We start from the raw sequence: 27,712 nt of genomic DNA, 5'->3' as shown, positions 1-27,712 counted from the left end.
CTCGTCCTGCTGCTTATGTCACCGCAACCGCATTTCAACCCAGTTCTTGAAACTCCCAGCTACATTTACAACAAACATTCTAAACCAGCTGCCAGCAAATTAAAAGTACACTAAATTACAAAATTACAATTACGTTACCGCGCCAACATTTACCCATTACAAGTCGAATCCGTTCGGGAACCTCTGCATGTCCGGCCACTCCGCCTTTCCAGTGCCACCACGCCCGGAAGACGATCCATCCGATTGCTCGTATTCGGCAGGCGCAGCGACTGACATTCCTGGCATCCGTTCGCTCGTCGACCGTGGTGGCTGCAACTGCGGGCCTGATTGTGTGCCATACGACCGCGAATATGGCAATGATAAAAAATATGGCTGCGGGTACTGCGGCATCGGAAGTGGAATTGGCATGTCCGCTATGTCTGCATTTGCCACACTGTTTACCGACGCTCCAAAAGGTGTCTCAAAACAGTAGCCGGTTCGTCGAAAGTTATCCAGCACGACGTACTTTTCGACCGCGAATATCCACTCTTGCGATGTGGACGCAGAACTAGCCGTCAAAGTCGCACTCGCTGTCGCCGCCACCGCCGCCGCCGATGAAGGTGAACCTCTCGAAGTAGCGCTCGACGTCGCGTTAGGAGACTGCGGTCCCGCCGCAACCGTGTACATTTGCGACGGTCCGGGCCCACTACCCCATTGCGTACTCTCGACCTCAACCAACGTGCTCCCAGAATCGTCTTCATACATTTGCACAAGGCGGTTGTGCGGATCACGCATATACTCGATCTCAACCTCAAAGTCGGAATTAAACCGTCCCATACCGCTGCCGGCACTCTGCTCGCCGTGATCGCTGTATGCCGTCCCGTCGTCACTCGATCCTTCGCCCAACAACCCGGTTGCCAACTGCCCTTCAGCCCCGTTCTCGTTCGCCCGCTCGATCATGTAGAAATGTCGGCACTGCGTCAGGCCCACGATTAAATCCGACGACACATTGTCACGCAGATTCCCATCAATCCAGTCCAGCGTCTCCCGCATCCGCCCACGCCGCATGTTGCTCCCGTTAATCTCAAACAGCCGCTTTGCTATCCACGGCAGGATCGACCCCGACGGGCTGCACGTCTTCACCGCCGCTTCCCTTACCTCGGCCCAGTATCGCTGCGGACTTCCCACTGATGGCCTGGCGTATATATCCACGCGATGTCTGAACTTCGCGAGGTCGTCGTATAATATAGCGTTATGCTGCTGAGACGGTGGCGCGTGCCCACCACTTGCCTCATTCAGCGTCGACATTTGCGCGTAAAGCTCATGCACAATGCGCGACCGCTGGTCGGGCGACTTTATGAGGACCTCATGCAGCGCCATCGTTGGGTGTAGAAACATTGCCAGTGTCAATGACGATGCGGCTCGGGGAAACGTGTTGAATTGCTGCGAAAATCGGAGATTCGTCTGCACCACGATATGTTGTTGAAAATCAGCCACAATAGCCGACGACACTGACTCTGACGGTACAGGTCCCAGTGCCGGGGCCGTTGTCGGCACCGGGGCCGAACATGTTGCGAATATGTCGCGGTAATACACCGCTAGTGCGACCCAAGCAATAAAGACATCCGAAAGCGTGGCGGTTGGCGAGTTTAAGCGGTTCGACGCTTCCGACAGCGGTCTGAAAACGGTGATAACAATGTCCAGTTTGCTCACAAAGTCCCGTTGGAGCCACGAATCCGGAGACAGAACATCGCATACTTGCCGTTTGTTTGCTACATTCGGTAATCGCCGTTAGATTTTCCTTGCTTAAAATACTCTTACCCGTCATATAACTCACTTGTTTTGTTCAATTTTTGGCGATCATAAGTAACAACTTTGCACAGTGCCGGAAGACACCGTCGCATGGACACAGCAGCGACGTACAGGCTAATCGGTTCATTAGCCACTAGTGGCTTCAGGCCCTCTCTTATCCCCAGCTCCTTCATTCGTGCTCTCAATAGTCCCTCGCCTCGTCCATATCGATGAAAGTAACCGTATATTAGCTTCATCGTCCTCACCGCGACGTCCACGACAGGATACCGACATAAATCGGCCGCCAGCTGATCAAAATAATGGTCAAGTGGCTCGATCGCAAGGACGTGCGGATACCGGGATATGACAATCGATGTCGTTGATGCGAACAAAGTCAGCTTTGGAGCAACAACTGCGACAAACTTGGACGATCCTATCCGTTCCACATCCGCCATTACCACAGCAGCCAACCCATCCGCAGCAGGGGCATGATCCGGAAACTCATGTCCCGACAAGCAATACGTCCTGCCATTCCGCGTTGTACCGTAGACATAAACAAAAGCTTGGTCAAATGTGGTTGTGAGGACGTCGAATGACAGTGTGAGTGAGTCTAGCTGGTCGCCACCTTGCTGGAGAATCGCCGTAACCTTTGCACAAACAGTGTCAATTTCAGACGGCAGTATCGCTTGCAGCCACGCACGCTTTGGCGGTAAAATGAAAGAGGAATTGGCATACTGAAAAAGACGTCGCATCGACGAATGCGAGATTGCACTGACTGGCATTCCCGCCGTGGCGATTGACTCGATCACCAGTGACTCCATCGCCTTCTGGTCCTGTATCGACCGCCGATGCCTACTGTCTGGTTTTGTGCGTTTACTGCCATGACCATCCTGTTCGTGACTCTTCACGGCGACTTCCTGAGCGAGCTGCGATCGTTAGTAAGCGGCTATAAACTCATATCGCGAATGACGCACCTGTATGCGCATATCCTCAGGCATTCCCTTACAGTCTAAACCGTGCTTCTTCACTCGATATGGGTTGTAATGAGCCCACGTGGCTTCGCAAAAGTTGCAGCTGAAGATAGGCGGTCCATTCTGCCGCTTCACTTCGTGCGCGATGGAATCTGCCATTGAATCTCGTGGCCGTCCAGCTTTCCGCTTCGGCTGTGTAGGCTGTGTCTGCTGCTTCGAATTGGATGCATGTGACATGAGCGAAGAGGATAGAGGGATTGGCTCGGCCTTTGGCGACGGCTGGAATCTGTACTCGTTCCCGCGCTGGGGTGCGAACGCGCTTGTATAGGCCTGGTTGGCGTCATGAATAGACGTCTGGAGCAGCATCGGCGGCGGCGCCGGCGGTGGACGAAACTGGACCGTAGTCGATGCTACTGCGGCGGCGGACGACATAGAAGGCGGGTTAAAGTTGTAGGTGCTCAGCAGCTGTGGCCTTGGAAGCTGCGGAAGGCCAGAGAACGGGCCGGTGCCTGGTGCAGATGACTGGTTGGCGTCCATAGGCAACGTCAGTCGAAGCGTTGAGAGCGTGAAGGTCGTAACTGGTGAACTAGGCCCCCGGCGAAGGCGGAGATCACTGGGAACGGTGGAATCCGCAAAAGTGGCGTGGCCTTGCAGGGGCAGCGTACGGATTTGCGAGGAACCCTCTGGTGGAGATGCGAACGACGAGGATGTCGAGGGACGAGTTATGAAACGGCTGAGACGAGAATAATAAGAATATCGAATGCCGGGGAACTGAACAGGATTCTCCCAGACATTAGGGTCGCGTCCCCCTAACTGTGCCGGATCTCATAGGTGTCTTATGTTGAGTATACTGTATTATGAGAAGCAGCAACAAACAGATAAGTTACCGCCCTGCCGAAGAAAAGTGGCACATCGCCGCGCCATCGCTCCTAAGAAGAGTTCACTCTGATTAGTGTTGTATCTTTTCTGGGTTCGCGACCCGACGTGTCGCGAATTCATCATCAGCTCACTTTTTGCTTCGAAATCCCCCTGCACATCTGCAAAAACTTCCTGTTTTAAGCCGATGCGGCGCCGTTGCTAAAAACCTTGTTACAATCCTGGTGAAATTATTGCAGAAATAATCTGCGCTGGAACTCGTACGCCGAGCCCCATAACAATAAACTTTTAGCTGCATCGGCTGATGTTGAAAGTGTCGAGGTAGTGTGGGTTAGGGCACTTGCTGGCCGCGTAGATCCTGGCATAACTTCCGCCAACGGCCGTGACGACAACTTCGCCACTTTCGTTTTACAGTATTAACTCCACACCGGAGATAATCACTCTGCCTGAGGCGATGGCATAACCTCAAAAGCTTACTCCAGTGCACACTCGAGAATCGCATATCTAGAGGCTCATTTAGTAGTCGTTTTCCTTCCTCTGTCGCAACAATAGCATTTTCCGAACCGCAATCAATATTCACCCGAGAATGTGTAGGTACATGATCCTGTCCCTAAAACCAGCTGGTCCGATCTTGGTTCCCGGTTGTCCTAACCTGATCTGAGCTGATTCGGTCGAGACAAGATTGCTATATTCTGTTACCACGCTCTTTTAGTTTTTGTTCTTGCATACCTGATTTGTTCTGCTCTCGTTTTGATACTACGACGAACATCTGTCGTAGGTTCATAACTTCGGCCAGGACGGGTCGACGGAAACGCCGTAGCTCGGATATTAGTGATTTCGTTGACTCCACACTTCTCAAAATCCGTTACCCTCCAACTTGACAGTTAATTATAAAGCCAGCCGCAATGTATAACGGCTATCATTCTGGCTGTTCATTTGAGTGACCGATTTCGGTACTCGTTAAATACAATAATCTGGGCGACGTAATGACCCAAATTAACTAATGGCCTTTCAAGCTGAAATACACTACTTTCTGCAATCATTCCGAATCTGTATATTCCTGTATAATTTCTAGCGAGCGCTGTGCATCTCCATCCGTCATAATCGGAATCAATTTGAGAAACGTTCCTACAAGTTGCTGAATCAGGATTATGCATATAATACGAGTTGCCTGACGTTGCATCTCGCTATTGTAGTAAAAGAACAGGACAAAGAAAAATTATTCATAATAGATTTGCTCACGACAATTGAAGTAATTTCAGAATTTCAGAAGCCAGCCATATTACAGATAGAAAGGCTGCACCTCATCATTAGTTGCGCCGCGGTCTTGCCCTAACCTGAAGCTTTCCCTGAGAAGTATGTACTGTAACAGTCAGATCCGTCATAAACCGGGCCGAGGGAACTCGATGCAGCATGCTCGAACATCAGTTACACGCTACGCAGTCGGTTCTTTATTTACATGATGAAAGCATATTTGCTATTCAGCGTCCTGCTGCGACAACTTCCTGGATACCTACTTAACAATAATAGCATACGGTCGGATAGAGAGATACAAGGAATCGAATTGCCCGACATTTTCTGGATAGAACAAGGACACGGGTTTACATATTTAAGGAGCACGTCAGTACCTTCATTCTTTGTCAACATTTTGTTTTCCTTTTTAAGTGCTTGATGTCCATCTCACTCTAGTATTCACTATGCAACCACGAATTACTTTCCAGAACGAAGCGTTCGACGATGTACCCGTCATCGTCCCGGAACTCAAACGTAACTTGAGCTCCATGTCGAATTCATTATCTATGGTACGACAAAACTCGTCCAGCGGTACTGCTTTACCATGGGAAATTGTAATCTCAACTCCTGATGAGACCTGGGCGGAACTTGATTGCTACTTCTACGACGAGAACTCCGGGACTAGTATGCCGGATCTTCAGACACTCATTCGCAAAGCCAAAGGCAGTACGAGAAAAATTAGGACTTGGAGCACCTGCCGCCATACAGCGGAATGTCCGGATGATGGCAACTGGATCGTCGAGAACGCGCAGTTTCTCAACAATCTCACCGCATTGTCACTGGGATATCTCGGCGAACCGCTTCGTCCGGATACATTCGACGACGAGGTCATGTGGGGTGTCATCTACCGCCTGACATCCCTCCAATTAAGTCTGCCTTTCGCGGACCGCTTGTTTGATCGCATTGATGCTATCAATGACTCCGTAGGCCTTCCGAACCTACGCGCACTCGACTGCTACTTTGACGAACGCATCCTCCGAAACCAAGAAAACTGCGCACTTCTACGAGACCTGGACCTCGACGGATCCCGTGGTCCTCCAGAATATGTAATGTTCCCCGAACTCCGCAGTTTCAGAATTGGAGGCGAACACATCCGTCTTCTGCACGCCCCACTTCGACCAGTCACCGTTTGCGAAGAACAGCTCCGCATATTACTTTCCGGCATGCCGAAATTAGAGAAATTTGTTTGCGCCGGCGTTATCGTTCGACAACGGCCTGAATTCATACCAAGTCCTGATTGTTTCTTTTTTTATAACCATATGTTGGAGGAAATTGATCTGTCTAGCAGTACTTGGCAACTCCCACCGACGCTGCCACTGGGTTTAAAAAAGTTGAATTTAATGCTTACCACGTGCAGGCCATCATTATCACCGCCTACTGGGATTATCAAATTTCCTCGCCTTGAGTATATTAATTTTCGAGGACTGTCTTCCACACCGGGGCTTAAAAATTCCGATATCCTCAATCTCCTTCGTGCGTGCAATGGTACGACGATAAAGACGCTCATTTTCAGTGCTCTTCCCGGTGTCGATTTCGGCGGATCCGGACGTTATAACGGACAATCTCTAGCACGAATAATTGCAGTATACTGTCCAAATCTTGAGCATCTGGATATCAGTTACAATCTGACTGTCAATGACGATACTTTAGCTGAGCTCTGTGAACTCAAACATTTGACATATCTCGATGTTTCTGGCACCCTTATCACGCATTATGGCCTTTCAATGCTGCTCTGCAATGGCAAGATGAATCTGAAATCACTTATATTGGAAGAAACTTTTCTCGATATTAAAAGTGTCAAGGATAATTTCAACGTTAATGTAGACCATGAGGATAATCTGTCATACTTTCAGCAGGATTTTTGAAGTCGTTAATTAAGCCGCGCTAGATCAATGCTTACGGATTTGGTTTTTGTCAATGACTCTGGTTTTCTTGGTCCTGAATTGTCATCGAGCTGGAGCAGAGATTAGTCAAGGCGAATATTATACAAGGCGATCATAAAATACATTCAATATTATACAAAAATTACTCGTCGTAATGCGATTCGTCATGCTCATCAGCATCTGCAATCACAACATGCCGCGTCTTCTTCCCGTTGTCAGGCTCCTGGGGTTCCGCACTGGCGCTTCGTTTGCGTTGCTTAACGCGCTGGACTGATGCTGGAATAAATGACGCACTTTCCTTCTTTAGATCACGTACAATAGGAGCGGCCTCGTATGTCGTCCTAATAGGAGCAGGTTCCGGATTTGGCTGCTTGAATCGTAGAGCTGGACCTTTTGGTAGCGGAATACCTGTTGCGTCTGCTTCACCCAATTCAGGTCTATAGTCAACTTCTTCATTTCGCACATCTTCGTCCTCTTGCTCGCCGTCGCTCCATTCCTGGTACGGAAATCCTTCTGGCGGGAGCCCAGTAGGATTAAACACAGGGTCCCAATATATACTCCTCCTCTCCAATCCCTTCAACACATACACGCCAGACTTATTCTGGTGCCGCTCACGCAGTCCCATACTCCGCGTTTCTCCATCATTCACTAAATTGTCGCTCTTCTTTCCCCCTCCCTGCTGGACTTTCTCACGTGCTTTGTTAACAAGTAAAAGCTGTTGCTCTAAATCAGCCAGCAGCTTTCTATCGGGCCCTTGTAATCGTCCTTCCTGCTCAAGTTCTTTAAGTGTTTCAATTTGTCGCGAAATTCTGTCCGGATTCCGCTTAGATAGCTTCTCGGTCATGCGCTGCGACCTTTCCGCTTTGGCTTTCTTGATCGCATTTGCTTTATCTCGTTTGTCTGTCGCTCCGAGTTAACCTTTCAACTTCGAGAAAATATAAACCAGAACCATAAATATTGCAACACTTACGTTGTGCTTGCGCTGGATTTAAACCTTTTTCTCGCGCCATGTTCTTGCTGTGGCGTTTCAATAGCTTGAGAATTAATATTGTTTCCGTCTGAGTTTGATCCAAGATGAGACCGCCGGGATCGGTGCGGCTCGGAAGTTGAAATCCGCCACAGCGCATGTCAGACAGAACCTGGCCATACACCAACAGCTTCTCTTAGACGGCTAGAATGGCGATAATAAGACAACATCTAACAGTACTACAAGTATTATCTACGTCCTGCATCTTTGCGATATTCATCGGGAGGCAAGCCGCTCTATTTGGACATCAAAATGAATTATCACATATATCGTATATATTCCGGAACCGACACAAACCATACTAATATATAGTACCAACCCGTGCTCTAGGCTACTAATAAATAACAAATACAATTGCAATCTGATAATACAAAATGCATGCTCTTTTTTAATTCCTCCATATTACTTGTCTATTCTATCATCTAACTCATTAATGATATATCCATTAAGCAAGCCACTTAACAAACAACATCAGTCCACACTAGCTTAGTAACGGTAGATCTCAGATTTGTAGGGTCCCACACCGGCGATGCCGAGGTACTCGGACTGGACAGTGGTGAGAGGGGTGAGCTTGACGCCGAGGTGATCAAGGTGGAGACGCGCGACGGTCTCGTCGAGGACCTTAGGGAGAACGTGAACACCAACTTCGAATGGACCAGACGTGGAGAATTCGACGTACTCCTTTCGGAACTCCTCATTCTTCGCGTTGAAGAGAGCAATCTGGGCTAGAACTTGGTTGCTGAAAGAGCAGGACATGACAAAGGAAGAGTGACCAGTGGCACAGCCAAGATTGACGAGACGACCCTCGGCGAGGAGAATGATGTGGCGGCCGCTTTCCATGAGGTATCGGTCGACCTGAGGCTTGATGTTGACGACTGACTTGGCAGTTTTCTTGAGCCAAGCAACATCGATCTCAACATCGAAGTGACCGATATTGCATACGATGGCATCATTAGGCATCTTGATGAAGTGCTCGCCAGTAATAATGTCACGGCAGCCAGTGGTAGTGACAAATATTTGACCAACAGACGCAGCATCGTCCATGGTGACGACCTGGTAGCCAGAGACAGCAGCCTGGAGGGCGTTAATGGGGTCAATCTCGGTGACAAGAACTCGAGCACCCATGCTGTGGAGTGCCATAGCGCAACCTTTGCCAACATCTCCGAATCCAGCAACAACAGCGGTCTTACCAGCAATCATGACGTCGGTGGCGCGCTTAATACCGTCAACGAGCGACTCACGGCAACCGTACAAGTTGTCGAACTTGGACTTGGTGACGGAGTCGTTAACATTGATAGCAGGGACTTTAAGAGCGCCCTCCTTCATCATCTTATACAAGTGGTGGACACCAGTCGTGGTCTCTTCAGAGAGACCGTAGCAGCCCTCAAGATACTCGGGATACTTGGTGTGCACAAGGGAGGTCAAATCACCACCATCATCAAGGATCAAGTTCAGCGTCTTGCCGTCGTTGAAGGAGACGAGCTGCTGCTCAATACACCAGACGTACTCCTCCTCGGTCTCACCCTTCCACGCGAAAACAGGGACGCCAGCAGCAGCAATGGCAGCCGCCTAACATATATTAGCATAAATTGGTATCAGATCCAGCCATAAAACTTACAGCGTGGTCCTGGGTGGAGAAAATGTTGCAGCTGGACCAGGTAACCTCAGCGCCCAGAGCAACGAGTGTCTCGATCAAAACGGCGGTCTGAATGGTCATGTGGAGACACCCAGCAATGCGAGCACCCTTCAAGGGCTGGGCAGTAGCGTACTTCTTGCGAATAGCCATCAAACCGGGCATTTCCTGTATTAAATAATCAATTGCGTTAGACTGTATTTTGAAAATGCCAATAACCAAAAAAGCAAAAACAAAGCCTCAAACATACATTCTCAGCAAGCTCAATCTCGCGACGACCGAAGGCAGCAAGGCCAATGTCAGCGACTTTGTATGTAAGAGCAGGAGCAGTCATTTTGGGCGATGATAGTGAAATCAGTAAATCGTAAAAGGAGAACGAGAATGAGTAGATATTTTAGGGTGAAAAAAGGCGCGACGGAAATTTTCGAGTAAACGTGCGCCGAAGGTGCGAATAAATATCAACTAGGCGCCACGGAAAATTTCACTTTATACACGTGATTCGGTTACGCACCCCAAAAACGCGTCAAAAAATTATGAATTATTAAATTCCAAAATTTATGATGGAAATCTCTTGCGCTGATTAATTATATGACAAATAATAAGATTTGTCTCTCTTCACAACTTTTTTTCAAGTTGATCGTAATATAATTATATGCTAGGTCATTGATTGATATTTTGACGCAACGCAAAAGAAATTAAAATTTGTGAAGCGTTAATCGTCGCGCTTGAGCTTCGGTTATGTCTCGCGTAATAAAATTCAAGGTGCCCACGTTTTCCGAATACGAATATTACACGCTGAGCCTCGCTGACCTCGCCTTTGGTGTGGTCTTTATATCAAATAAAACAGATTAAGAATGGTTTAACTGTACCAGACAAACAAACAAAACTCCGTTCTATTCGGGACCATGAACCGAATAAATAACAAGCTAATATACACAATATACAATTACATCACAATACCATACACATCAATGTCGGCCATTGATGGTTCCGTCCTTCCCGGATAGGTTTGACTCACTCAAGTCCGCAAGAGAAGTAAAAGCAGCGTAGTCAGAGATCTGACGAATCATTGGTTGTTGTTGCCTGCGCTTCGACGAGGATCCACGACTTTTAAATTTATTTTCAATAAGCGCACCAGTGTGTGAAATAAGTGCTTTAATAATATCTACGAAATATTAGACTCAGTAGTGGCCACTAAGATAATTCAAAGCACGCACCTTTCTTGAGACGCAGCGCTAGATCTAAATTAGACCACGTCTTGTTTCTGTACTCGATTTTCGGTGTCCGGAAAACAAACTCGTGCACATCCTCGATATTTCTTGATCCACGACCCTATCCTGCATCAGCACCAGGTAGCATAACTAGCATGATCCAATACGCACCTTATAGCTCAGACACAAAACAACGCTGGGAAGTGTAACATGAACGAAAGTTATGAAATTTGATGCTCGCGTAACCATCTGCGATAAGTCGTCCTCCAAGCCATAATGACTATCGCCATGATTTCTAACACCGACAGCCGTGATTGTCTGCTGCAGTTTCGTTTCGCTCTGTGCAGATATATACGACTTTACGGATACACTGTCTCCTAACTTAGACGCCGGGTCGCGCGATGCCGAAATATTTCCACCAAGGCTAAACTTCCGTTCACTGGCCGCCGTAGCCGAAGAACTCGTTCGGTGACGACGCCCCGTCCATGGTACTAGACGACCGCCGTTGGGTCGTTTCTTCTCCGCACTTTTACCGAAAAACTGTGATCGCTGCGACCGTTGCGAATAAATCGACGCTGCATCTGACTCTGATTGAGATGACGAATCCGACGTATCAGTGACAGCAGTGCTGGGATTAGCATCCATTGAGACATTGGGCATACTATTACCTGGGTGTGGTGCAATTGAAACTGCGGCGGCTGGCGGTGGTTCATAAACCATAAATGGAGATTCCTTCTCATCCGGGAAAATGTACTGGAATAGCTTCTGACCTATATCATATTCCAATTGAATCTTCAGCGGAATCAAATCAACTTCGAAGTGGTCCATCACGGGAATGCCTCCAATAGCTTCTAACATATACCAATACACTCTAACAGCTTTTCGATTCTTGTCTTCCTCGCTCATTGCATCGAAGTACGGTGATAGCAGTTCTGGATAAAGAGCACCCTTTAAGAGGTTGATACCCTGCAGCATAGCGACTTCAATTGTATTGAAATTTGAGCCGTCTGAGTTCTCGAGTCGTCGGAAAGTGCCTTTAGCGAGGGCGATGTCGACAAACGGGGTTCGGTCGGCCAACAGTAGATGAGCAATAATCTGCTGTCCTGAAATGAACCACTGCAATACGCCTGTTGTTTCAGACTCTTTATCTTCCAGACGCCGCTGGCCCGTTGTGATCGCTTTCATGATAAAAAAGAGCTCCTCACACGCATAGGACAGTTCCATTTGCACATTACGTCGATCTCTCCAACCCTGCTCATCGAGGTCAGACGTATAAATTTGGAACTGATATCGAATTTCCTCGAGCTGCCGAATCTCGCGCTGCAAATTCTCAACCATATCTGAAGCTCCAGAGAGATCGCTGAAATCAGTCGCAAACACAATCCTTTCCAACCTCTCGTTGGACCGTTTGTAGTGCGGCTCGGAATAAATTAATAAATCCATTACAATAATGTACACAGCATAGTACTGCAATGAATCGCACGATGCGACGAACTTCGGAAAGTCGACAGACAAGCGATCCACTCGTCTCTCCGAGTCTGATAGGTTGCCACTCCGGAACTTGGATTTACCGACAACTTTATCACCGTACTTTAGTCGCAGTGAGTTGTGTTTATCAAAGACCAATGATGCCGACGTCTTTTCCGCAATTTGGGCTTCTTGCAAAGCACCGGCATCATATATGCTCTCCAACGGCACCCATGGCGGCCAGATAGAAGTAGATGACATAAGTTTATTCATCGACGCTGTAGAGGAAGTCTGATGAACTACTTGGCCACCGGTGTAGAGTCGCGTACTGCCATATTCATTGCTCGCAAAGAGCCACTGAGATTGACGAACCATCTTGTCTTTGTGGAAAACGAAGAACTGCGCGTTATCCAGGTTTGCACAATACCGAGACTGCACAAGACCACTGACGTCATCCTCCAGCTCAGCCTTGTCCATAATGGAAATAATTTTCAGCTCAATGCTCCGTGACGTTACAAGCAAGGCTGAGTTAGGATTCTTATCGCTCTGCAGCTGAATCTGCGGTCCGACAAACCGGATCATGTAACTATTCTGAGCCACATATGCATCGGCGAGATTCTTCAACATGTCCTCTGCTATATCGCCATCCTCCTCGCCTCCGAAGTCACCTGACAATTCTTCGTCATCAGAAGAATTCTCCTCCGTTGCGGATGCGAAATTTGACGTGGAAGAGATAGAGGCACGACAGCTGGGAGCATTGCTAGTTGCGCTAATTGGAATAGTTAGGCGATCTCCGGCTGACGTCGTGGAATCATTTGGATTGTCATCGGCATTTTCAAGCTGTACCGAACGACGCTGATGGTGAACTTCTTGATGATGATGGCGGTGATGATGACCATGGCGACTCGGCTTCTCGTCAGCCTTCTTCGCAGTTTGATGTTCTTCGTCTTCAACTACAAAATGCTTTTTCGAATCTTTGAGCAGTTGCTCGATCATATCTTCGGTCGCGTGCTTTCCCTTCTCCTCTCGCGAAAATGCATGTGCCGTTGTCGGCATAGGCATCTTCTCTGACTCATCCAACTGTGCAGTCGACTTCGTACCGTCGCCAGCACTCTCCGATGCCATTTCAGCTGTCTGCTTTGCCTCCTGCTGCTCCTTCACCAAATCTTCTAGAAATTTCACAGCGCGACGCGACATATAGTAAATAAGACCACGTCGCTGCCCAACTTGATGCACGTACCGCAAGAAAATGTTACGAATCGAGTTAGTCCATTTAATCTGAACATTGTGAAAAATGAATCGATTGTTGAAATCGCTGAAACGGTCTTTCCCCGTACCCTGGACTGACTGCTGGCAACTGGAAGAGTTTAATTTGTGGTCCGCAAACAGTCCATTCTGCTCAAATACTTGTTCAAAAGCTTGCTCGCACTTCATTATGTCGTCTTTCGTGTCCTCATTCATATACTGCAATAGATTAAGCCAGAGGTGATGCAGAGTTTGACGCTTATATTGTAGAATTTCAGCATCTTTCTTAGCGGCCACGAACTGCAGAGGTCAGCGATTATAGCCGTAGCAGCGAATCCGATTACTCACCTTTTGCTTTATTATAGTGTTTTCTGTGTATAATCTTGCTTTCTTTTGTAAATCATCTAGTTGCTCCGCGTTTGAATTAATCTGCTCCTCCAGCTCTCTTGCGCGGGCACTAATCAATTCCGTCTGAGTCCTAAGGACATCTACACTTAGGTCAACAACTTGTCCGGTAACAATAAAATAGCACTATACTAACTTGTCTGTCCGAGCAAGCAATTATGCGAAGGTTCTTTTCCAAACATATTACTAATGTGCTCCGCGAGTGATCCTGACTCACTGTGCGCATGCTCGGTGTGTCGATAGTACGTAAATCGCGGAGTATATAGCCATGGAAGCACTTTAACTGACGACAAATTACTGCTACCGACCAGTGAATCCAATTCGGTATAGTCGTCCATATCGATCCACGTCAGATCATTATCCGAAACCTTAAACTTAGCTAATAATGGAGTGCCAGTCGATGATCCTACTGGAGACTCGGACTGTGACTCGATCGGATTGCTAAGTTGCTTAAAAAGTTCCTCGGCTGTCCGTTCCTTGAATGTGACTGTAACTCCGCGAATATCTGCAGAATTGAAGTCGACTTCAGTTGCATTTATTCTCATGCGACGGCGGCGTCGAGTAACATTGAGCACCTTGTCAATATAAGTTGTAAACTCTCGTCGCTGATGGATATCCATCATGAAGCTGTCCGTGCGACCTTTAAAGCCAATGGAGTTAATTATCATCTTGTTCCAATTGTCGTCACGTTTATGAAGATACATGTGACTCATAAACAACGGTGCCAGAACGAATTGGTATTTAATCGTGGCCAGGTGTCTGCCGAATTTTTTTGACACGGTCTGCGGGGAGAATAGCACACCGTTCCTTATTGGCAGGGACATCTCTCCAGAAAATAAATTCCACCACGCAAAGAAATGTGTGAATACGCGTGGCGATAAATGGATTGTATTGTAGCTTGAGGTAGATGGCTTCGACTCGAACGCGTCCCATTGTTGATCACGAGGAGAAATGACTGATAATGCAAGATGAATATAGTTACTGCGAAATGCGGCATAGGAATCATGTGTTTTCAAGTTATCGATTGACTGTGGTGTACGAAGTTGTACTTTATAATGTGGAATGAAGTCGAAGGACCGCTGGCCACCGTCGTCACGTTCAAATAAAATTCCAGCCTGCCATCTCACGCGCCCGGACAGCTTCATGATGATCTTTTGGAAAGTTGCACGGTCCTGATAATCAGACTGGGCACTGAATGTACTCTTGTCATCTTCGGCTGCCTCATACTTCGCATTGTTCATTCGCACATAGTATGTGAAATCCGGAATCGTCAAAAGGTATTCTTCACTATCGACTACCATAAATTCTTTCTGATCACCCGTGGGATTGATGTCCCAAGTCACATTATTTCGCCAGCACATCGCGAAACCAGCGCCAGACCGAGTAATCTCGTACGGATCACGTGACCCTTTGAGCAATAGATGCACCGCACCTTCCTTCCACGCGAATCGGATTCGCGAATGGAAAATCAGTCGGATTTTGTCCCAGAAACCAATTTTTTCAGAAGGATCAATTGGTGGCTTCGTGAATGTATCAAATACCATCATGACCTGCTGAATAGCGGGCTGGATCGACGGAGCCCATGTAATCCTTGTCGGCGCAGATGTCATAATATCGACATTGATTTTTGAATACAATTTCACAGCTGACACTGTTCTCGTAACGGTGATCGAATACTCGTTGTCGCATTTACTAAGAGCAGGAACAATCGGCACTTTGACATGACGAGCCGACTTGGAGTTAAAAATTTCTTCGGCAATCACAACGTCACTGGACATTGACCACGATAGACCACTAGCCTCTTGTGCTGGATTCAAAGCCGGGACATGAATAAGTGGAAGTGGATAGTCGCGTAGTAGTACTCGCGCCTCCCCAAGTTCTAGCCGGAAGAAAAAAGGCACCAAAAGCGTATATTGTGTGTCTTCTGGCAATCCTTTACCAATGTCATGGAGGAATTTGTGTAGACCGTCCAAAGGATAGGTGGGCTTATCAATAAGAATATTCACATTATTGAACAGAATTTGAAATAAAGGCGGTGAGTCCGGAATGCCGATAATCCGTTCGTGAGATGCGGTATCCTGATCGACGTCATCTTCTCCAATCAATCTCATTCTTCGGGACTCGATTGCGTCCGCTCTGCACTTTCGAGCCTTAGTTATCCTCTTGATCCATGCCTGCGAATGCAGCTCTTTCAATTTCTCATGGGCAGCCGCTGTCGAGATCTTCGCACTATCGGAAGGTAATTCTGCATCCGTGGGAGAATATCGGATAGGAGCTGTACCGTTCCGCTTTTGACGTCCATGCTTGTGTCGGGAACTCTTCATTGACTTGAACGTGCTTCTCTTGTGAATTGGCTCGTGCCCCTCTGGAATTTCCGGGTCTGCGGAGGCTTCTCTCTCCCCACTTTCGCCTGCATCCTCAGTAGCCGTTTCCTCTTTCTTCGTCGATGCAGTTTGTAATGCCTGGACCTTTGCCTCAAAAGCTGCTTCCCTTGCCAATCGAGACTTCGTTTCCAAGAGTCCTACTCGGAAAATTAACCCTAACCTGGACTCGAAAGGGTCATCATCTATCCGCATCTCCAGCACTTTCGGCCTGATTCGTATCCGCGGCACCTTTTTCGGCTTCTCCGCCACTGGTGTGAGAATGTATGAGTCCGAATTTGTCTTGAACTGATGATGCAATTGCTTCAACGATTTCATCGAGTTGATCAGGCCCTCTACTACCTGGTATAGAACGAGACCATACGGAATCCCAACCGATATTGCATCTGCATCGACAACTAGATCATCTTCTGGCGCATTGTGTTCCTCCTGCTTCGACGACGGAAGGTGAGGCGGTTTAGGATGTTTGCTCTTGAACTCCAATCTGAGATGCCGAATCACAATAAAACGCTCCCACGCGTCGGGAACTGTAGGACTTGCGACAAACAATCGAATGTATTTTGACTTCAGAAGCGGATTTCCTGTTGTCCGTTTCGTAAAGTCTAATCCGATTGTTTCGAGCATTAGTGGTGACGAGCCGGGTAGTGTGGCCCTCAGTCGAATATTGTGTGTTCGAACATCAACGTACACAAGTTGATTGACCGAAGGAGTAGTTGCTGCTGGTTTGGGAGGAGTCGGTAACTTTCGCAGGCGCCCACCAAATATTTGAAGCAATGCCTTGGTTGATAGCATCAGTGAGTAGTGATGGAAAAGCGAATAGTTGACGAGCATCTTCTTGAGGAGCACATTCACTTCGATCACCGGGCAGTTGTCCTCGGAGTACGTCGACACTGCCATTTCCACGTCAGGAATTGTACATATTGGAGTAGTTTGGTCGAGAATGTCATTTGCATCCATTACACAAGCTTCCACACCACGAAAGCCGACTGCTAGACGCCGACGATTGGTTAATGAGGCGGCTGCGGCTCCGCCGTCACTGTCCGTCGCGTGGGGAAATTCCACCGTATTCGTGCTATGAGCCGTGGCACCATGATGATGACGGTAATACTTTGCGGTATTCCTTACCGATACATGTGGCTTGTATTCTAGAATCCAGCTTTCTATTTGCACAGCAGTACCTCGAGCAATACCCTGCGCATCTTTGGAAATGTCATCTACGCAAGACGAGCACATCATGACATCTGAACCCTCAATTTTGACGTGAGATAACCACGCTGGAAGTTGCCGAACGAAATTCCTGTCTCCTCGCGTTTGGGCCATTGACAGCGGCTTTGGAGCCGTATTCCTTTCCATTCGTTGCGCTTCTCGTCTGACATGTGCCAGCAGATCCTTCAAGCTATTGATAATCTCTGGCTTCGTAAGATATATTCCAAACGATGCAAGTGTGCCGGTTACAGCAACATCGAAACCAGGACTAGTCTCGGCGACGAACTTCAGGGCCAGGGTTTCCGTCCGAACTAGATCATAACGGATACCGTCTGGACCACGAACCCACGTTCCAAAGTCGGTCACTCGGAACGACATGATGAGGCCATAATGTGGCGTTGGGCTAGTGATATGCGAAGACTCTAATTCACAATTGATGGTGGAGCACGAAGAAGCGAGAAGATTGTGGATTTCCGACTCTTTACTGTTTTTTTCCTCAGCAGTCTGCCCGATGAATTCACCCTCGCTGTCGGACACCATAATTCTTGCAGCAGGCTCTTCGACGCTAAGCTTCATGATGGTCTTCGGCAGGAGTTGGCCGATGTGTATTTGTCGACCTCGTATTTTCGGTCTTGAATCGCTCGATTTGACGGAAGTTTCTATTATTGCTGCGAAAATTGGAAGATGCCGCGCGTGCACATCAACTGATGGCGATGAGATCGCCAAGCTGCCTTTTAGCAGACTCGAATTGCGGTCAGTTTCTTCTCGCGTAAGGATCTGAATAGATTTTCGAATGAAATTTGTAGTTGAAGTCGTGGTAATCATTGGGATATAGAGGAGTTCATCTTGTCTTCCACTGGCACAGTCATTCAATCCCACAGCAATCGAAATCGCCGTCAAAATAGCCTGATGAGACATGTCGTTTGGCTCGAAATAGATTCTGTGGCCCGGACTATTCGAGCTCAAACGTCTCAGATCGATTGTGAAATCTTTTGTTGACAGACTGAAATAGATCGGCTCCCCTTTACTTGTAGTCTGGCAAGAACTTGATGGTGTAAACTTGTAGATACCGATTTTGGCCGCATGGATCCGCACCTCACGCACAATATTCAGTAGCGCGTATGCCATATCGGCTAGTTCTTGTGAATATTCGTCGTCGGCACTCGTCCTCCTAGATAATGCCGGAGATACGAAAGATGAAAATGACGTTGAAGCACGACGCAGGAGCCGACGCTTTCTAGCCTGCAGCCTGGTGTGCATGGTCGAAAATGAATCGTATGGGAATGTCAAGTTTCCAACTCGAACGTTCAGGGATACATCTTTAGGTTGTAACGTTTTCTTGGTGAAGATTTCGTGCAAATCAAACTGAAATACATCCAACACTTGGTCTGCGGCTGTTTTACCTTGTGTGTAAAAAATATCCTTCACAGCAAACCGCCAGGACACTGCCACATCAGTATCACGATTCCAGTCATGGTGTTCGCTTGAGGTAGAAAAAAAATGCGGTAGCTGCGCATTCCGGTTGATCACGTCGGCGTGTAACGCAATACTACGGATGTGAATCGTACCCAAATCTTCTGTAATGAGAGATGTGTTGCGGATGCTGATGTCGATCAGGCGAAGGTACCGCAGCAACCTGTGCACCCTGTATATCAAAGTCGCAGTCCGAGTCAGTAAGTATTCTAGCGATTGCTCTGGCACACCATCCTGGGATCGTGATGCAGACAGACCTGTCGACGTTTGAGAAGATGAGTTTGCGGATGCTACATGCGACTGAGTATCGTAATTGGAATCAAAAAACAATGAGCTGTCCGCAATCGTGAATGTTATCCATGACGGCCTCGAGAATGAAGGACGGTGGAAGTTCAATTCAATCCGTCGAATATCAACTTGGATTCCGGTCTTGAGAGTGAACGAGATGTGTCGAAGTGAGAAGTATCCCAGTCGCTGGATCGAAATGCCGCTCAAAATGCGAATGAACGCAAACACAATAAAGGCGACTAGGTGTGTAAAACAGAAAAGTGCGCCCAGCTCAACTATCATGAGCGAAAGTCCTTCGGGCTTTTGCATTATATTCTCTTGGCTATGCTATCTATTGTCTTCGTCAGCAAATGTGAGCAAGCTCGGCGTCACTGTGACATCATGCAACCAAATTTTGATCAAAGCACATACCATTTGTTGAATGAGTTCGTGAGGTGCAGTACTACTTGTTAAATAATATTCCAAATAATCAGATATAATGCACGATAGATTGATAATAATGGTGTCGTGAGGGGAGTTGTGATTGTGTTTTGATATGGATCAACTTCCCGCTGCGTCCGGAGAAATCCCAAGCAGCTTGCTACATCTCTATTCTGGTACCATACACGCCTCGGTTAACCTCTAAAAATTTGGTACTAGCATCCCCACGTTAGTACAGGGGGGGGAAACAGATGGTTCTATAAATCTTATTTCATCGGACAGCCAAATTAGCCACCCCTCAATTAGATCGAAGTAGTAAGTTACGTCGGGTTAGCCAACGGTGTATATATAACTTGATCTGTCAGTTCCGAAGGTGGGCCAGACCAGTCCTAGATAACAAAAATGTGTATTCATTAGTATTCAAGTCGTGCAATTACCTGAAATAGAGTACTTTTTAGCTCAGAATGATTCAAAAATTTAAAACTATGCTGGCAGCCGAAGCGCTCTGACCGCTGGCCTGTCGCGCAGACGACAGATTAATTTGCTGCTATCGCTCAATCTCCACCAAAAGGCTGCGCTTTCAAGCAATATGAGCGACACCAACGGTAAAAGCAAAGAGGTATACATACGCGCATCCTCGTTGGCCGAATCTGACGGTGAAAGCGATTCTTCTTCGTCATCAGATTACGAATCAGCTCGACAATCGCTTTCCCCGCTCGGGCAAGCTCAATTGCTTGCAGCCAGGAGTATCTCGGAGTATCAGCAAATAAGTCGTACGCTTTTAGCAAAAGATGCATTATTGCTTGATTTTGCGTGTGGGACTGGGGCTCTTTCGCAGCGTCTGGCGGCTCGTGTTGATAATATTCTTGGAATTGATGTTGACGCCGGTGCAGTCCAACAGTTCAACACGCGAGCACGCAATCAAGGCATTGACGAGGATGAGATGTGTGCGATACACTGCGACATTTTGACAGAAGAATCTTTAGTACGTGGCAAGGCATGGTTTGGAAAGGTGGATGTAGTTGCTTCGGCAATGGCATTTCATCACCTACAAGACATTGCTGCAGTTACGAAAATATTGGTTGACAGGTTTTTGAAAGTTGATGGGTGGATAGCTGTTGTTGATCTAATGCATACGCCGTATACCAGTGCCATCTTTGCGAATGCGAAGAAACCAACGGCCAGCAATCCGGATAAGAGTCGATATAGTCATAATCATTTGCATCGTCATGCTCATCATGTTGGGGGAATCAAAGCGGAGGATATTAGACGTGCATTCGAGTGTGCTGGTCTTGACTGTGTGGATATAATTGAACATATATTTGATATTTCCGTCATGGTGCCTCGTAGATTGCTTTCAGAAGAACATAGTAGCAATGAGGTTGGAAGCAGTAGCAAGGGTCAGGGGCTCTCTGCTATTCCTGACAGCGGCAAAGTGGAAGTTTTATTGCCGTTTCTACTAGCCATCGGCAAGAAGTTGTGATATACTGTGTATTGCATAGCTAGGCGTATAATTTATTCAGTAATTACGTGAATACAGTAACTAGAACAGAGTGTGCGAATCCCGGGACCTTACGCAGCCAAGTCATCTAGCAAAAGTGGTTCCATTTCCATCAAGTTCATTATTTTTTTCAATTTCCACTTTAGTATCCTCTCGTCAGGACCCAGTAGTTCAAATACGTTAATATCATACTTCTCCTGTCTTCGTCCTGACGGCCCATCCATCATTAAAAGACTTTGAATATCTGGGATATCATCAACAGGCTTCAAACTATTCGAATGTCGCCGGCGTTCCCGGTCGCACAGCATATCTAGCATTTTCGGCAGATGCACATCCTTGTCAGAAACACAGTTTCGCTCCAAGACATCACCAAAGTATTTTATGAACTGCGGTGGAAAAGTTATAGAAATTGTGTTGCTTGAAGATTCGTCGGAATTTATTAGTTCGGAGTCAGAGCCTTGATTGAAAGGATTTGCGGGTACATAGAGATCGGAACTCTTCGAATGATCTATCGTTTTGGATCGTGATCTTGACCTTGATCTTGACCTTGACGTGGACCTAGATCTCGATCTCGATCTACTTTTTGATTTCGAGACCCGGCAGTAATTAATCGAGAGTGACTCCAAACCGATTCGTGTCGGCGAAAGGCTACTACAACTATTCTTTGCTCTGGAGCGAGTCCCGCCAGTTGTTGTCATGGTTATTAAAAAAAGTATTTTCGTACTTGTAGTAACAAATTTTGCAAGTTGAAAATGTACTGTTATGTTACCGATTAGAAGGCTGAAACCGGAGGTGGATGACTCGATCAGGCTGATTCAACATAACCCTAGTTTTTGGCTGCTCGGACGCCACAATTCTTATCGTGACCAGCGGTATCAATGATCTTCGAAGGTGAAAGCGGCCAAAGGAAATCTCAAGGCAAATATCAATTAGGTTATGCAGGTACTAATTGTAGATAGCGGCGATATAGTTGATTCAACCCAGATCTGCACCTGTGTGCCGCATTTTCACATATTTGTCAGCCAGCGACGCCAGCGACGCCAGCGACGTAATAATATTCCATTTACTGCTTGTATGGAAAGATTTCGATGGATCGGAGTTCACATCAAGATCGTCAACATTCATCGTTCATTGTGGCGGCTCCGGAGAGAAATGGGATCCTCCGAGGTCGCTATATGTCACTGATGTAATCTGACAGAGGGCAAGCTAGCAGCATGAGTCAGAGGCTGGTGCTGAGCCATGTAAAGTGTGAACGATGTGTTGGCTGAGTCACCAATTTAATATCTGTGACTCTTAAGTTTAGTTATAGCTAGTTATCTCTTATCAGTAATTCATGCGTTAGGTCAAATGAAAACAGTGGATCTTCACGCCGACCAACTTCCGAGTTCCAATTCTCGAACGAATCGACCGTTTTCTATCCTCTATCCAACCACGTATAAGTTGACAATATTCTCATAATCCAGATACTAATTTGTAATGGAGCACTCTGACCGTGCACCAATACAGTGCTGTAAATAACATGCATTCAATCAGTCTGGTTCGAGCGGCAGCAGCTGTAACCGCTCATAGTTAACCTGTAGCGAGTTTCAGTTCAGCCCATAAAACGACATGACTATTAGGGTCGGTCAGGAAGTTGTTCCTGGACTAGCCGCCCCATTAGCATAGACCCGGCGATAGCCGCAGTCACGAATCATTCCGCTTGAATATCGGCTTGGATATCGCCGTAATTGTATCACTTGCGTCTAGCTACAGTCATGAGAAGCAATGGAGTGTTAATTGGCGACCTGGGCGAGTGTCCGTGGTCACCGTGAAGAAGACCTGCGATGGGCAAACCAATCTTGATATTTGATTTCTGTCCCAGTTCAAGCGTGCGGCGCAGTACCACGAGTGATAACTTATCGGACTTCCGCGATGCCATAACGAACCGGAACGCTATTTGTAATCCCATTCTGTCAGTTCTCTGCGGACCCTCGACCTCGGGCTGTGTTTATATCCTATTCTCGTCGAGCATCTCCATTTCTCATCTGTCTCTACGTAGCTGTCAGATTGCACCCTTCAATCGGTAAGTGAGCTGATCATTATTTGACGTAATCTCTAACGACCACCAGGACGCTTGAAGATTGAAGATGGCCGACATGCATCTGCACGACGAGAAGACCCCTTTGCGGAGCGACGGTGCCTGTGATGCAGCGGAGGGCTCAATCTCGTCCAACTCAAGCAGCAAGGATTCCTTCTTCTCCTCTTTCCGCCGTCGCACGCTGCTTAGAAGCGGATCCACAAAGTCCTACGCTGCTGTTGACCTACCCGCAAATGTCGACGAGTTCGCCGGCTTGCCCGCGAACGAAGCCAAGGTTCTTCGCGAGCAGGTTGTCGTTCCACCTGCTGCAACGTCTTATTTCACACTCTATCGATATGCGAATAAGAAAGATCGTTTTATATTGACCATCGGTGTTGTCTGTGCCCTATTGGAGGGAGCCTTAAAGCCGGTCATGTCCCTATTGTTCGGCAGCGTCACCGAGGCATTCGCAAATTATGATCCGCAGCGCGCCATGTACAGTTCCACGCACGAGTACACTAACGGTACCTCGTCTGCTGCGTACTCTGGCACTTACATCAGCAACGGTGAATATATTCCGTATGAGGGACTTTCGCAGCAAGAGTATTATGACACAATCAGACGACTTTCATTGTACTTGGTTTATCTCGGTATTGCCGATATAGTGCTCTCTCATATTAAGACTTTCATCTTCATTGATCGCGGTGAAGTCTTGTCGGCGCGTATCCGCGAACACTATCTCGCAGCGACCTTGAAGCAAAACATTGGTTATTTTGATAAAATAGGGTCAGGAGAAATTACCTCTCGTATCACGGCCGACACCATTCTTGTCCAAGAAGCTATTTCAGAGAAGATTTCTTTCATGATCGCAAACTCCACGACGTTCTTCGTCGCCTTGGTTATTGCCTTCACACAGTCCTACATCCTCACATTCATTATGTTGTCAGTTCTGGTCTCGATTATCCTCTCCACCGGAATCGCATCCGCCTATATGGTCAAATACCTTAAAAAGTCACAGGATGGATACGCCGTCGGCGGTACTTTGGCGGAAGAAGTCATCGGCAGCGTTCGCAACGTCCATGCGTTTGGAATTCAAGAGGTAATGACTCATGCGTACGACAATTATTTGAAGGTCAGCGAGTACTGGGGTATCTGGGCGGGAATTGCAACTGGTTTAATGAATGGCACAATGTACTTGTGTTCGTTCTCGACAGATGCGTTAGCGTATTGGCAGGGTGTGAGATTGTACTCTGAGTACCAGGCGACGCTTGGAAACATCGTCACGGTATGCTATTTCTACCTTCCTGAAGTGCTTAACTGACATTGGTAGATCATATTTACCGTGTTCCAAGGCGCATACGCGTTCGCAATCATATCCCCATACCTCTCCAGTGTGACATCTGGTATTGCGGCCGGGTCCAAGATCTTCGCCTCTATCGACCGTGTGTCTGCCATCGACTCCGGCGAAGAGACGGGCGTCAAGCTTAATGAAGTCGACGGCAGCATTGAGCTTAAGAATGTCAAGTTCATCTATCCTTCCCGTCCCAATGTGACGATCTTGAATGATTTTAGCCTCAAGATCCCAGCGGGCAAGACAGTTGCTCTCGTCGGGTCGTCTGGATCTGGGAAGTCCACGATCGTGGGTCTGATCGAGCGCTTCTATAATCCAATAGGCGGCGAGGTGCTTCTTGACGGCCATAACATCATGGACTTGAACATTAGATGGCTACGACAGAAGATCGCTCTAGTGCAACAGGAACCGACTCTGTTTGCTTGCTCAATTTACGAGAATATCGCATATGGTCTTATCGGTACTGAATTTGAATTCAGCTCGCCAACTGAGAAGCGTGAATTGGTCACAGAAGCTTGCAAACAAGCAAATGCGTGGACGTTTATCGAAAAGATGCCCGAAGGTCTTGACACCAACGTTGGTGAACGCGGCTTCTTGATGTCTGGCGGCCAGAAGCAACGTATTGCTATTGCAAGGGCTATCGTTTCCGACCCCAAAATTCTGCTGCTCGATGAAGCTACCTCGGCCCTTGACACCAAGTCCGAGGGTGTGGTTCAGGAAGCTCTCGAACGCGCGTCCAAGAACCGTACCACCATCGTTATCGCGCACAGACTCTCGACTATCAAGGATGCGGACTCTATTGTTGTCATGAGCCGTGGCCAAATTCTCGAAATGGGCACTCATAATGAGCTGTTGGCAAAGCAAGGTGAATACTACGAACTGGTTAAGGCGCAGCAGATTGAGACGTTGAAAGAGAAAGAGAAGGAGCAGTTCGACAAAGCCCACAATATTCAGCCTGATGATGATGGCATTGAGCAAGTGCTTACCGAGAAAGCGATCGAGCTGACAGACTATTTGCACCAGAATGCGTTAGACCTTGCCCGTACAAAGACAGGAAAGTCCATGGCGGCCCTCGCGCTTGCGTCTGATGTCAATGCTCAGGATAATACTGTGCCATCGTTTTCTGAGGCCTTCAAGTTCATTTACGACTTGTCTCGTCCCGAGATGTCCTATAATATCATCGGTGTGATCGCTTGTTTTTTCAACGGTATGGGCTATCCAGCGCTTGGGCTGCTCTGGGGAACGAATTTGCAAGCATTTAGTGACATTATGGATCGTTATGAGCTCCGCGCCTACATTTCTCGAATGGCTGGTTTCTTGTTTATGTTGGCATGCAGTCTCGGTCTCTCAAACACTATCACTGGTGCCGCGTTCGGGTACTCTTCGTCGCGTCTTGTCCGTCGAATTCGAAATCTGTCGTTCAGCCAAATGCTTCGTCAAGATATTGCATACTTTGATCGTGACGAGAATACCGTTGGCTCTCTGACAGGCACTCTCTCACGCGATGCTCAGGCAGTCGAGGGTCTTGGTGGAATTACCCTCGGAAAGTTTATCGATGCTTTTGTGACCGTTATTGGTAGCAGTGTTGTCTCAATTGCATTTGCCTGGAAATTGGGGCTGGTCGTCACAAGCGGAGTTCCCGTTTTGGTGGGCTGTGGCTTCTACAGATTCTACCTGCTCACGGAGTTCGAAGCGCGAGTGAAGAAGGAAAATGAGCGCTCGTCGACGTATGCTTGCGAAGCAGTTTCCGCTATCCGAACCGTTGCTGCCCTGACCCGCGAGTCCGACGTGTGGGAAACATATCACAGTAATCTGGACGAGATCGTCCGCCGCAACCGGCCGGTCAGCATGCGCTCAGCTTTTTTCTACGGCTTGACTTCGGGCCAAGTGTTTTTTATCATGGCACTCACGTCCTGGTACGGCGGGCAGCTTCTGGGGACTGGAGAGTACAACCTGTTCCAGTTTTATCTCGTCTTTCTCTCGGTCATTTTCGGTGCCGAAACTGCCGGCGTTGTATTCTCGTTCGCGCCGGATGTCGGCAAGGCCGTGCAAGCTGCGAAGAGCATCAAGATGCTCCTCGAACGCGTCCCCGACATCGACTCTTGGTCTGAGGAAGGCAAGGTTCCGCATAATGTCCAGGGAGATATCGAATTCGTTGACGTTCACTTCCGGTACCCCACACGTCCTGAGGTGCCTGTCCTTCGGGGCTTAAACTTGAAGATTCAAAAAGGACAGTATGTCGCGCTCGTGGGTGCTTCTGGATGCGGGAAGTCTACCACTATTAGCTTGATTGAGGAGTTTTATCGACCGCTCGCGGGTGCAGTCTTGCTCGATGGACAAGATATCTCCGAATTCAACGTTAATAATTATCGGCAACATCTGGCGCTTGTATCGCAGGAGCCGACATTATATGCCGGATCAATCAAGTACAACGTTCAACTCGGAAGTCCAACACCGGTCACGGAAGACCGAATCATCAATGTGTGCAAGCAGGCCAACATCCACGACTTTATCATGTCACTTCCGGATGGCTACGATACTCTCTGCGGATCCAAAGGTACTTTGTTGTCCGGTGGTCAGAAGCAGCGAATTGCAATAGCTCGTGCTCTTATCAGACAGCCGACGATCTTGCTTCTCGACGAGGCTACTTCGGCTCTCGACTCCGAGTCCGAGAAGATTGTTCAAGCAGCTCTCGATATTGCCGCTAAAGGTCGGACTACCATCGCTGTCGCACATAGGCTATCTACCATTCAGAACGCAGATGTCATATATGTATTCGACGCTGGTCGTGTTTGCGAAGCAGGTACGCATCAAGAGTTATTGGCGAAGAAAGGACGATACTATGAGTTGGTTCAACTACAGGCTTTGGAGGAAAGAAGCTGAATTTTCTATGTTTTCGGATATCTTGCTATGCTGTGGAGTCCATTATATATAGGATAGAGGAGATATTCTTTTGGGGTCATTTATTTTCATTGAAAACTAAGCTCGTCTTTTAAATTGGTTACAAAGTTATTATTGTTATCTTATCTAGTCTTGTGAACTTTTTTTCCTTATTTTCATGCGCTTCATTGGTTAGACACTCATTTTGCCTTGGATATTTTAAATAGTCATTTTGGGATTAGAGTTATTATTCACTGTATATTAAGTAGTATTTGGGAATGTCTCTTTGTACTTCTAGAAATCCTTGTTTGCAGACTCGGCGCTGAAAACAGACCAAGATTTGTCTCTGTGCTACAAGCTGATCAAACCGGCATA

The 27,712-nt window shown here is 47.4% G+C and overlaps 8 protein-coding genes across 8 annotated transcripts; 3 read left to right on the top strand and 5 right to left on the bottom strand.

Annotated features, from left to right (window-relative positions):
- Nucleotides 1-156: 156 nt before the first annotated feature.
- On the bottom strand, nt 157-3,278 carry V1513DRAFT_455801 (uncharacterized protein; the record flags this gene model as incomplete). Its single annotated transcript, XM_066899534.1, has 3 exons — nt 157-1,751; nt 1,817-2,696; nt 2,745-3,278. The coding sequence occupies 3 exons, from the start codon at nt 3,276-3,278 to the stop codon at nt 157-159; spliced, it is 3,009 nt and encodes a 1,002-aa protein (XP_066756391.1).
- Nucleotides 3,279-5,004: 1,726 nt separating this feature from the next.
- Nucleotides 5,005-6,927, top strand: V1513DRAFT_434753 (uncharacterized protein). The gene has a single exon (XM_066896507.1). It carries the CDS (start codon nt 5,315-5,317, stop codon nt 6,773-6,775), a length of 1,461 nt encoding a protein of 486 aa, XP_066756390.1. The 5' UTR covers nt 5,005-5,314; the 3' UTR covers nt 6,776-6,927.
- Nucleotides 6,928-6,935: 8 nt separating this feature from the next.
- V1513DRAFT_422164 (uncharacterized protein) lies at nt 6,936-7,803 on the bottom strand (the record flags this gene model as incomplete). The annotated part of the gene is made up of 2 exons (XM_066895968.1): nt 6,936-7,693; nt 7,764-7,803. The coding sequence occupies 2 exons, from the start codon at nt 7,801-7,803 to the stop codon at nt 6,936-6,938; spliced, it is 798 nt and encodes a 265-aa protein (XP_066756389.1).
- A 224-nt stretch (nt 7,804-8,027) lies between these two features.
- On the bottom strand, nt 8,028-9,898 carry V1513DRAFT_407366 (Adenosylhomocysteinase). The gene is made up of 3 exons (XM_066895653.1): nt 9,704-9,898; nt 9,439-9,621; nt 8,028-9,389 (listed from the first exon to the last, which is right to left on the bottom strand). Exons 1-3 carry the CDS (start codon nt 9,785-9,787, stop codon nt 8,307-8,309), a joined length of 1,350 nt encoding a protein of 449 aa, XP_066756388.1. The 5' UTR covers nt 9,788-9,898; the 3' UTR covers nt 8,028-8,306.
- Nucleotides 9,899-10,421: 523 nt separating this feature from the next.
- V1513DRAFT_372455 (golgi-body localization protein domain-containing protein) lies at nt 10,422-19,438 on the bottom strand (the record flags this gene model as incomplete). The annotated part of the gene is made up of 6 exons (XM_066894775.1): nt 10,422-10,618; nt 10,671-10,785; nt 10,836-12,048; nt 12,856-13,676; nt 13,725-13,864; nt 13,918-19,438. The coding sequence occupies 6 exons, from the start codon at nt 19,436-19,438 to the stop codon at nt 10,422-10,424; spliced, it is 8,007 nt and encodes a 2,668-aa protein (XP_066756387.1).
- A 412-nt stretch (nt 19,439-19,850) lies between these two features.
- Nucleotides 19,851-21,103, top strand: V1513DRAFT_434746 (S-adenosyl-L-methionine-dependent methyltransferase). The gene has a single exon (XM_066896506.1). It carries the CDS (start codon nt 20,139-20,141, stop codon nt 21,030-21,032), a length of 894 nt encoding a protein of 297 aa, XP_066756386.1. The 5' UTR covers nt 19,851-20,138; the 3' UTR covers nt 21,033-21,103.
- Nucleotides 21,104-21,121: 18 nt separating this feature from the next.
- On the bottom strand, nt 21,122-21,748 carry V1513DRAFT_455795 (uncharacterized protein; the record flags this gene model as incomplete). Its single annotated transcript, XM_066899533.1, has 1 exon — nt 21,122-21,748. The coding sequence occupies one exon, from the start codon at nt 21,746-21,748 to the stop codon at nt 21,122-21,124; it is 627 nt and encodes a 208-aa protein (XP_066756385.1).
- Nucleotides 21,749-23,176: 1,428 nt separating this feature from the next.
- On the top strand, nt 23,177-27,340 carry V1513DRAFT_422160 (P-loop containing nucleoside triphosphate hydrolase protein; the record flags this gene model as incomplete). The annotated part of the gene is made up of 2 exons (XM_066895967.1): nt 23,177-24,391; nt 24,437-27,340. 2 exons carry the CDS (start codon nt 23,177-23,179, stop codon nt 27,338-27,340), a joined length of 4,119 nt encoding a protein of 1,372 aa, XP_066756384.1.
- Between the last annotated feature and the right edge of the window lie 372 nt (nt 27,341-27,712).

The sequence above is a fragment of the Lipomyces chichibuensis genome (genome assembly GCF_038497645.1).
Source record: "Lipomyces chichibuensis strain CBS 12929 unplaced genomic scaffold V1513scaffold_1, whole genome shotgun sequence".
Classification (NCBI taxonomy): Eukaryota; Fungi; Ascomycota; class Lipomycetes; order Lipomycetales; family Lipomycetaceae; genus Lipomyces; species Lipomyces chichibuensis.
Note: the sequence above shows the minus strand (reverse complement) of the source record. Positions and strands in the feature narration are given on the sequence as shown.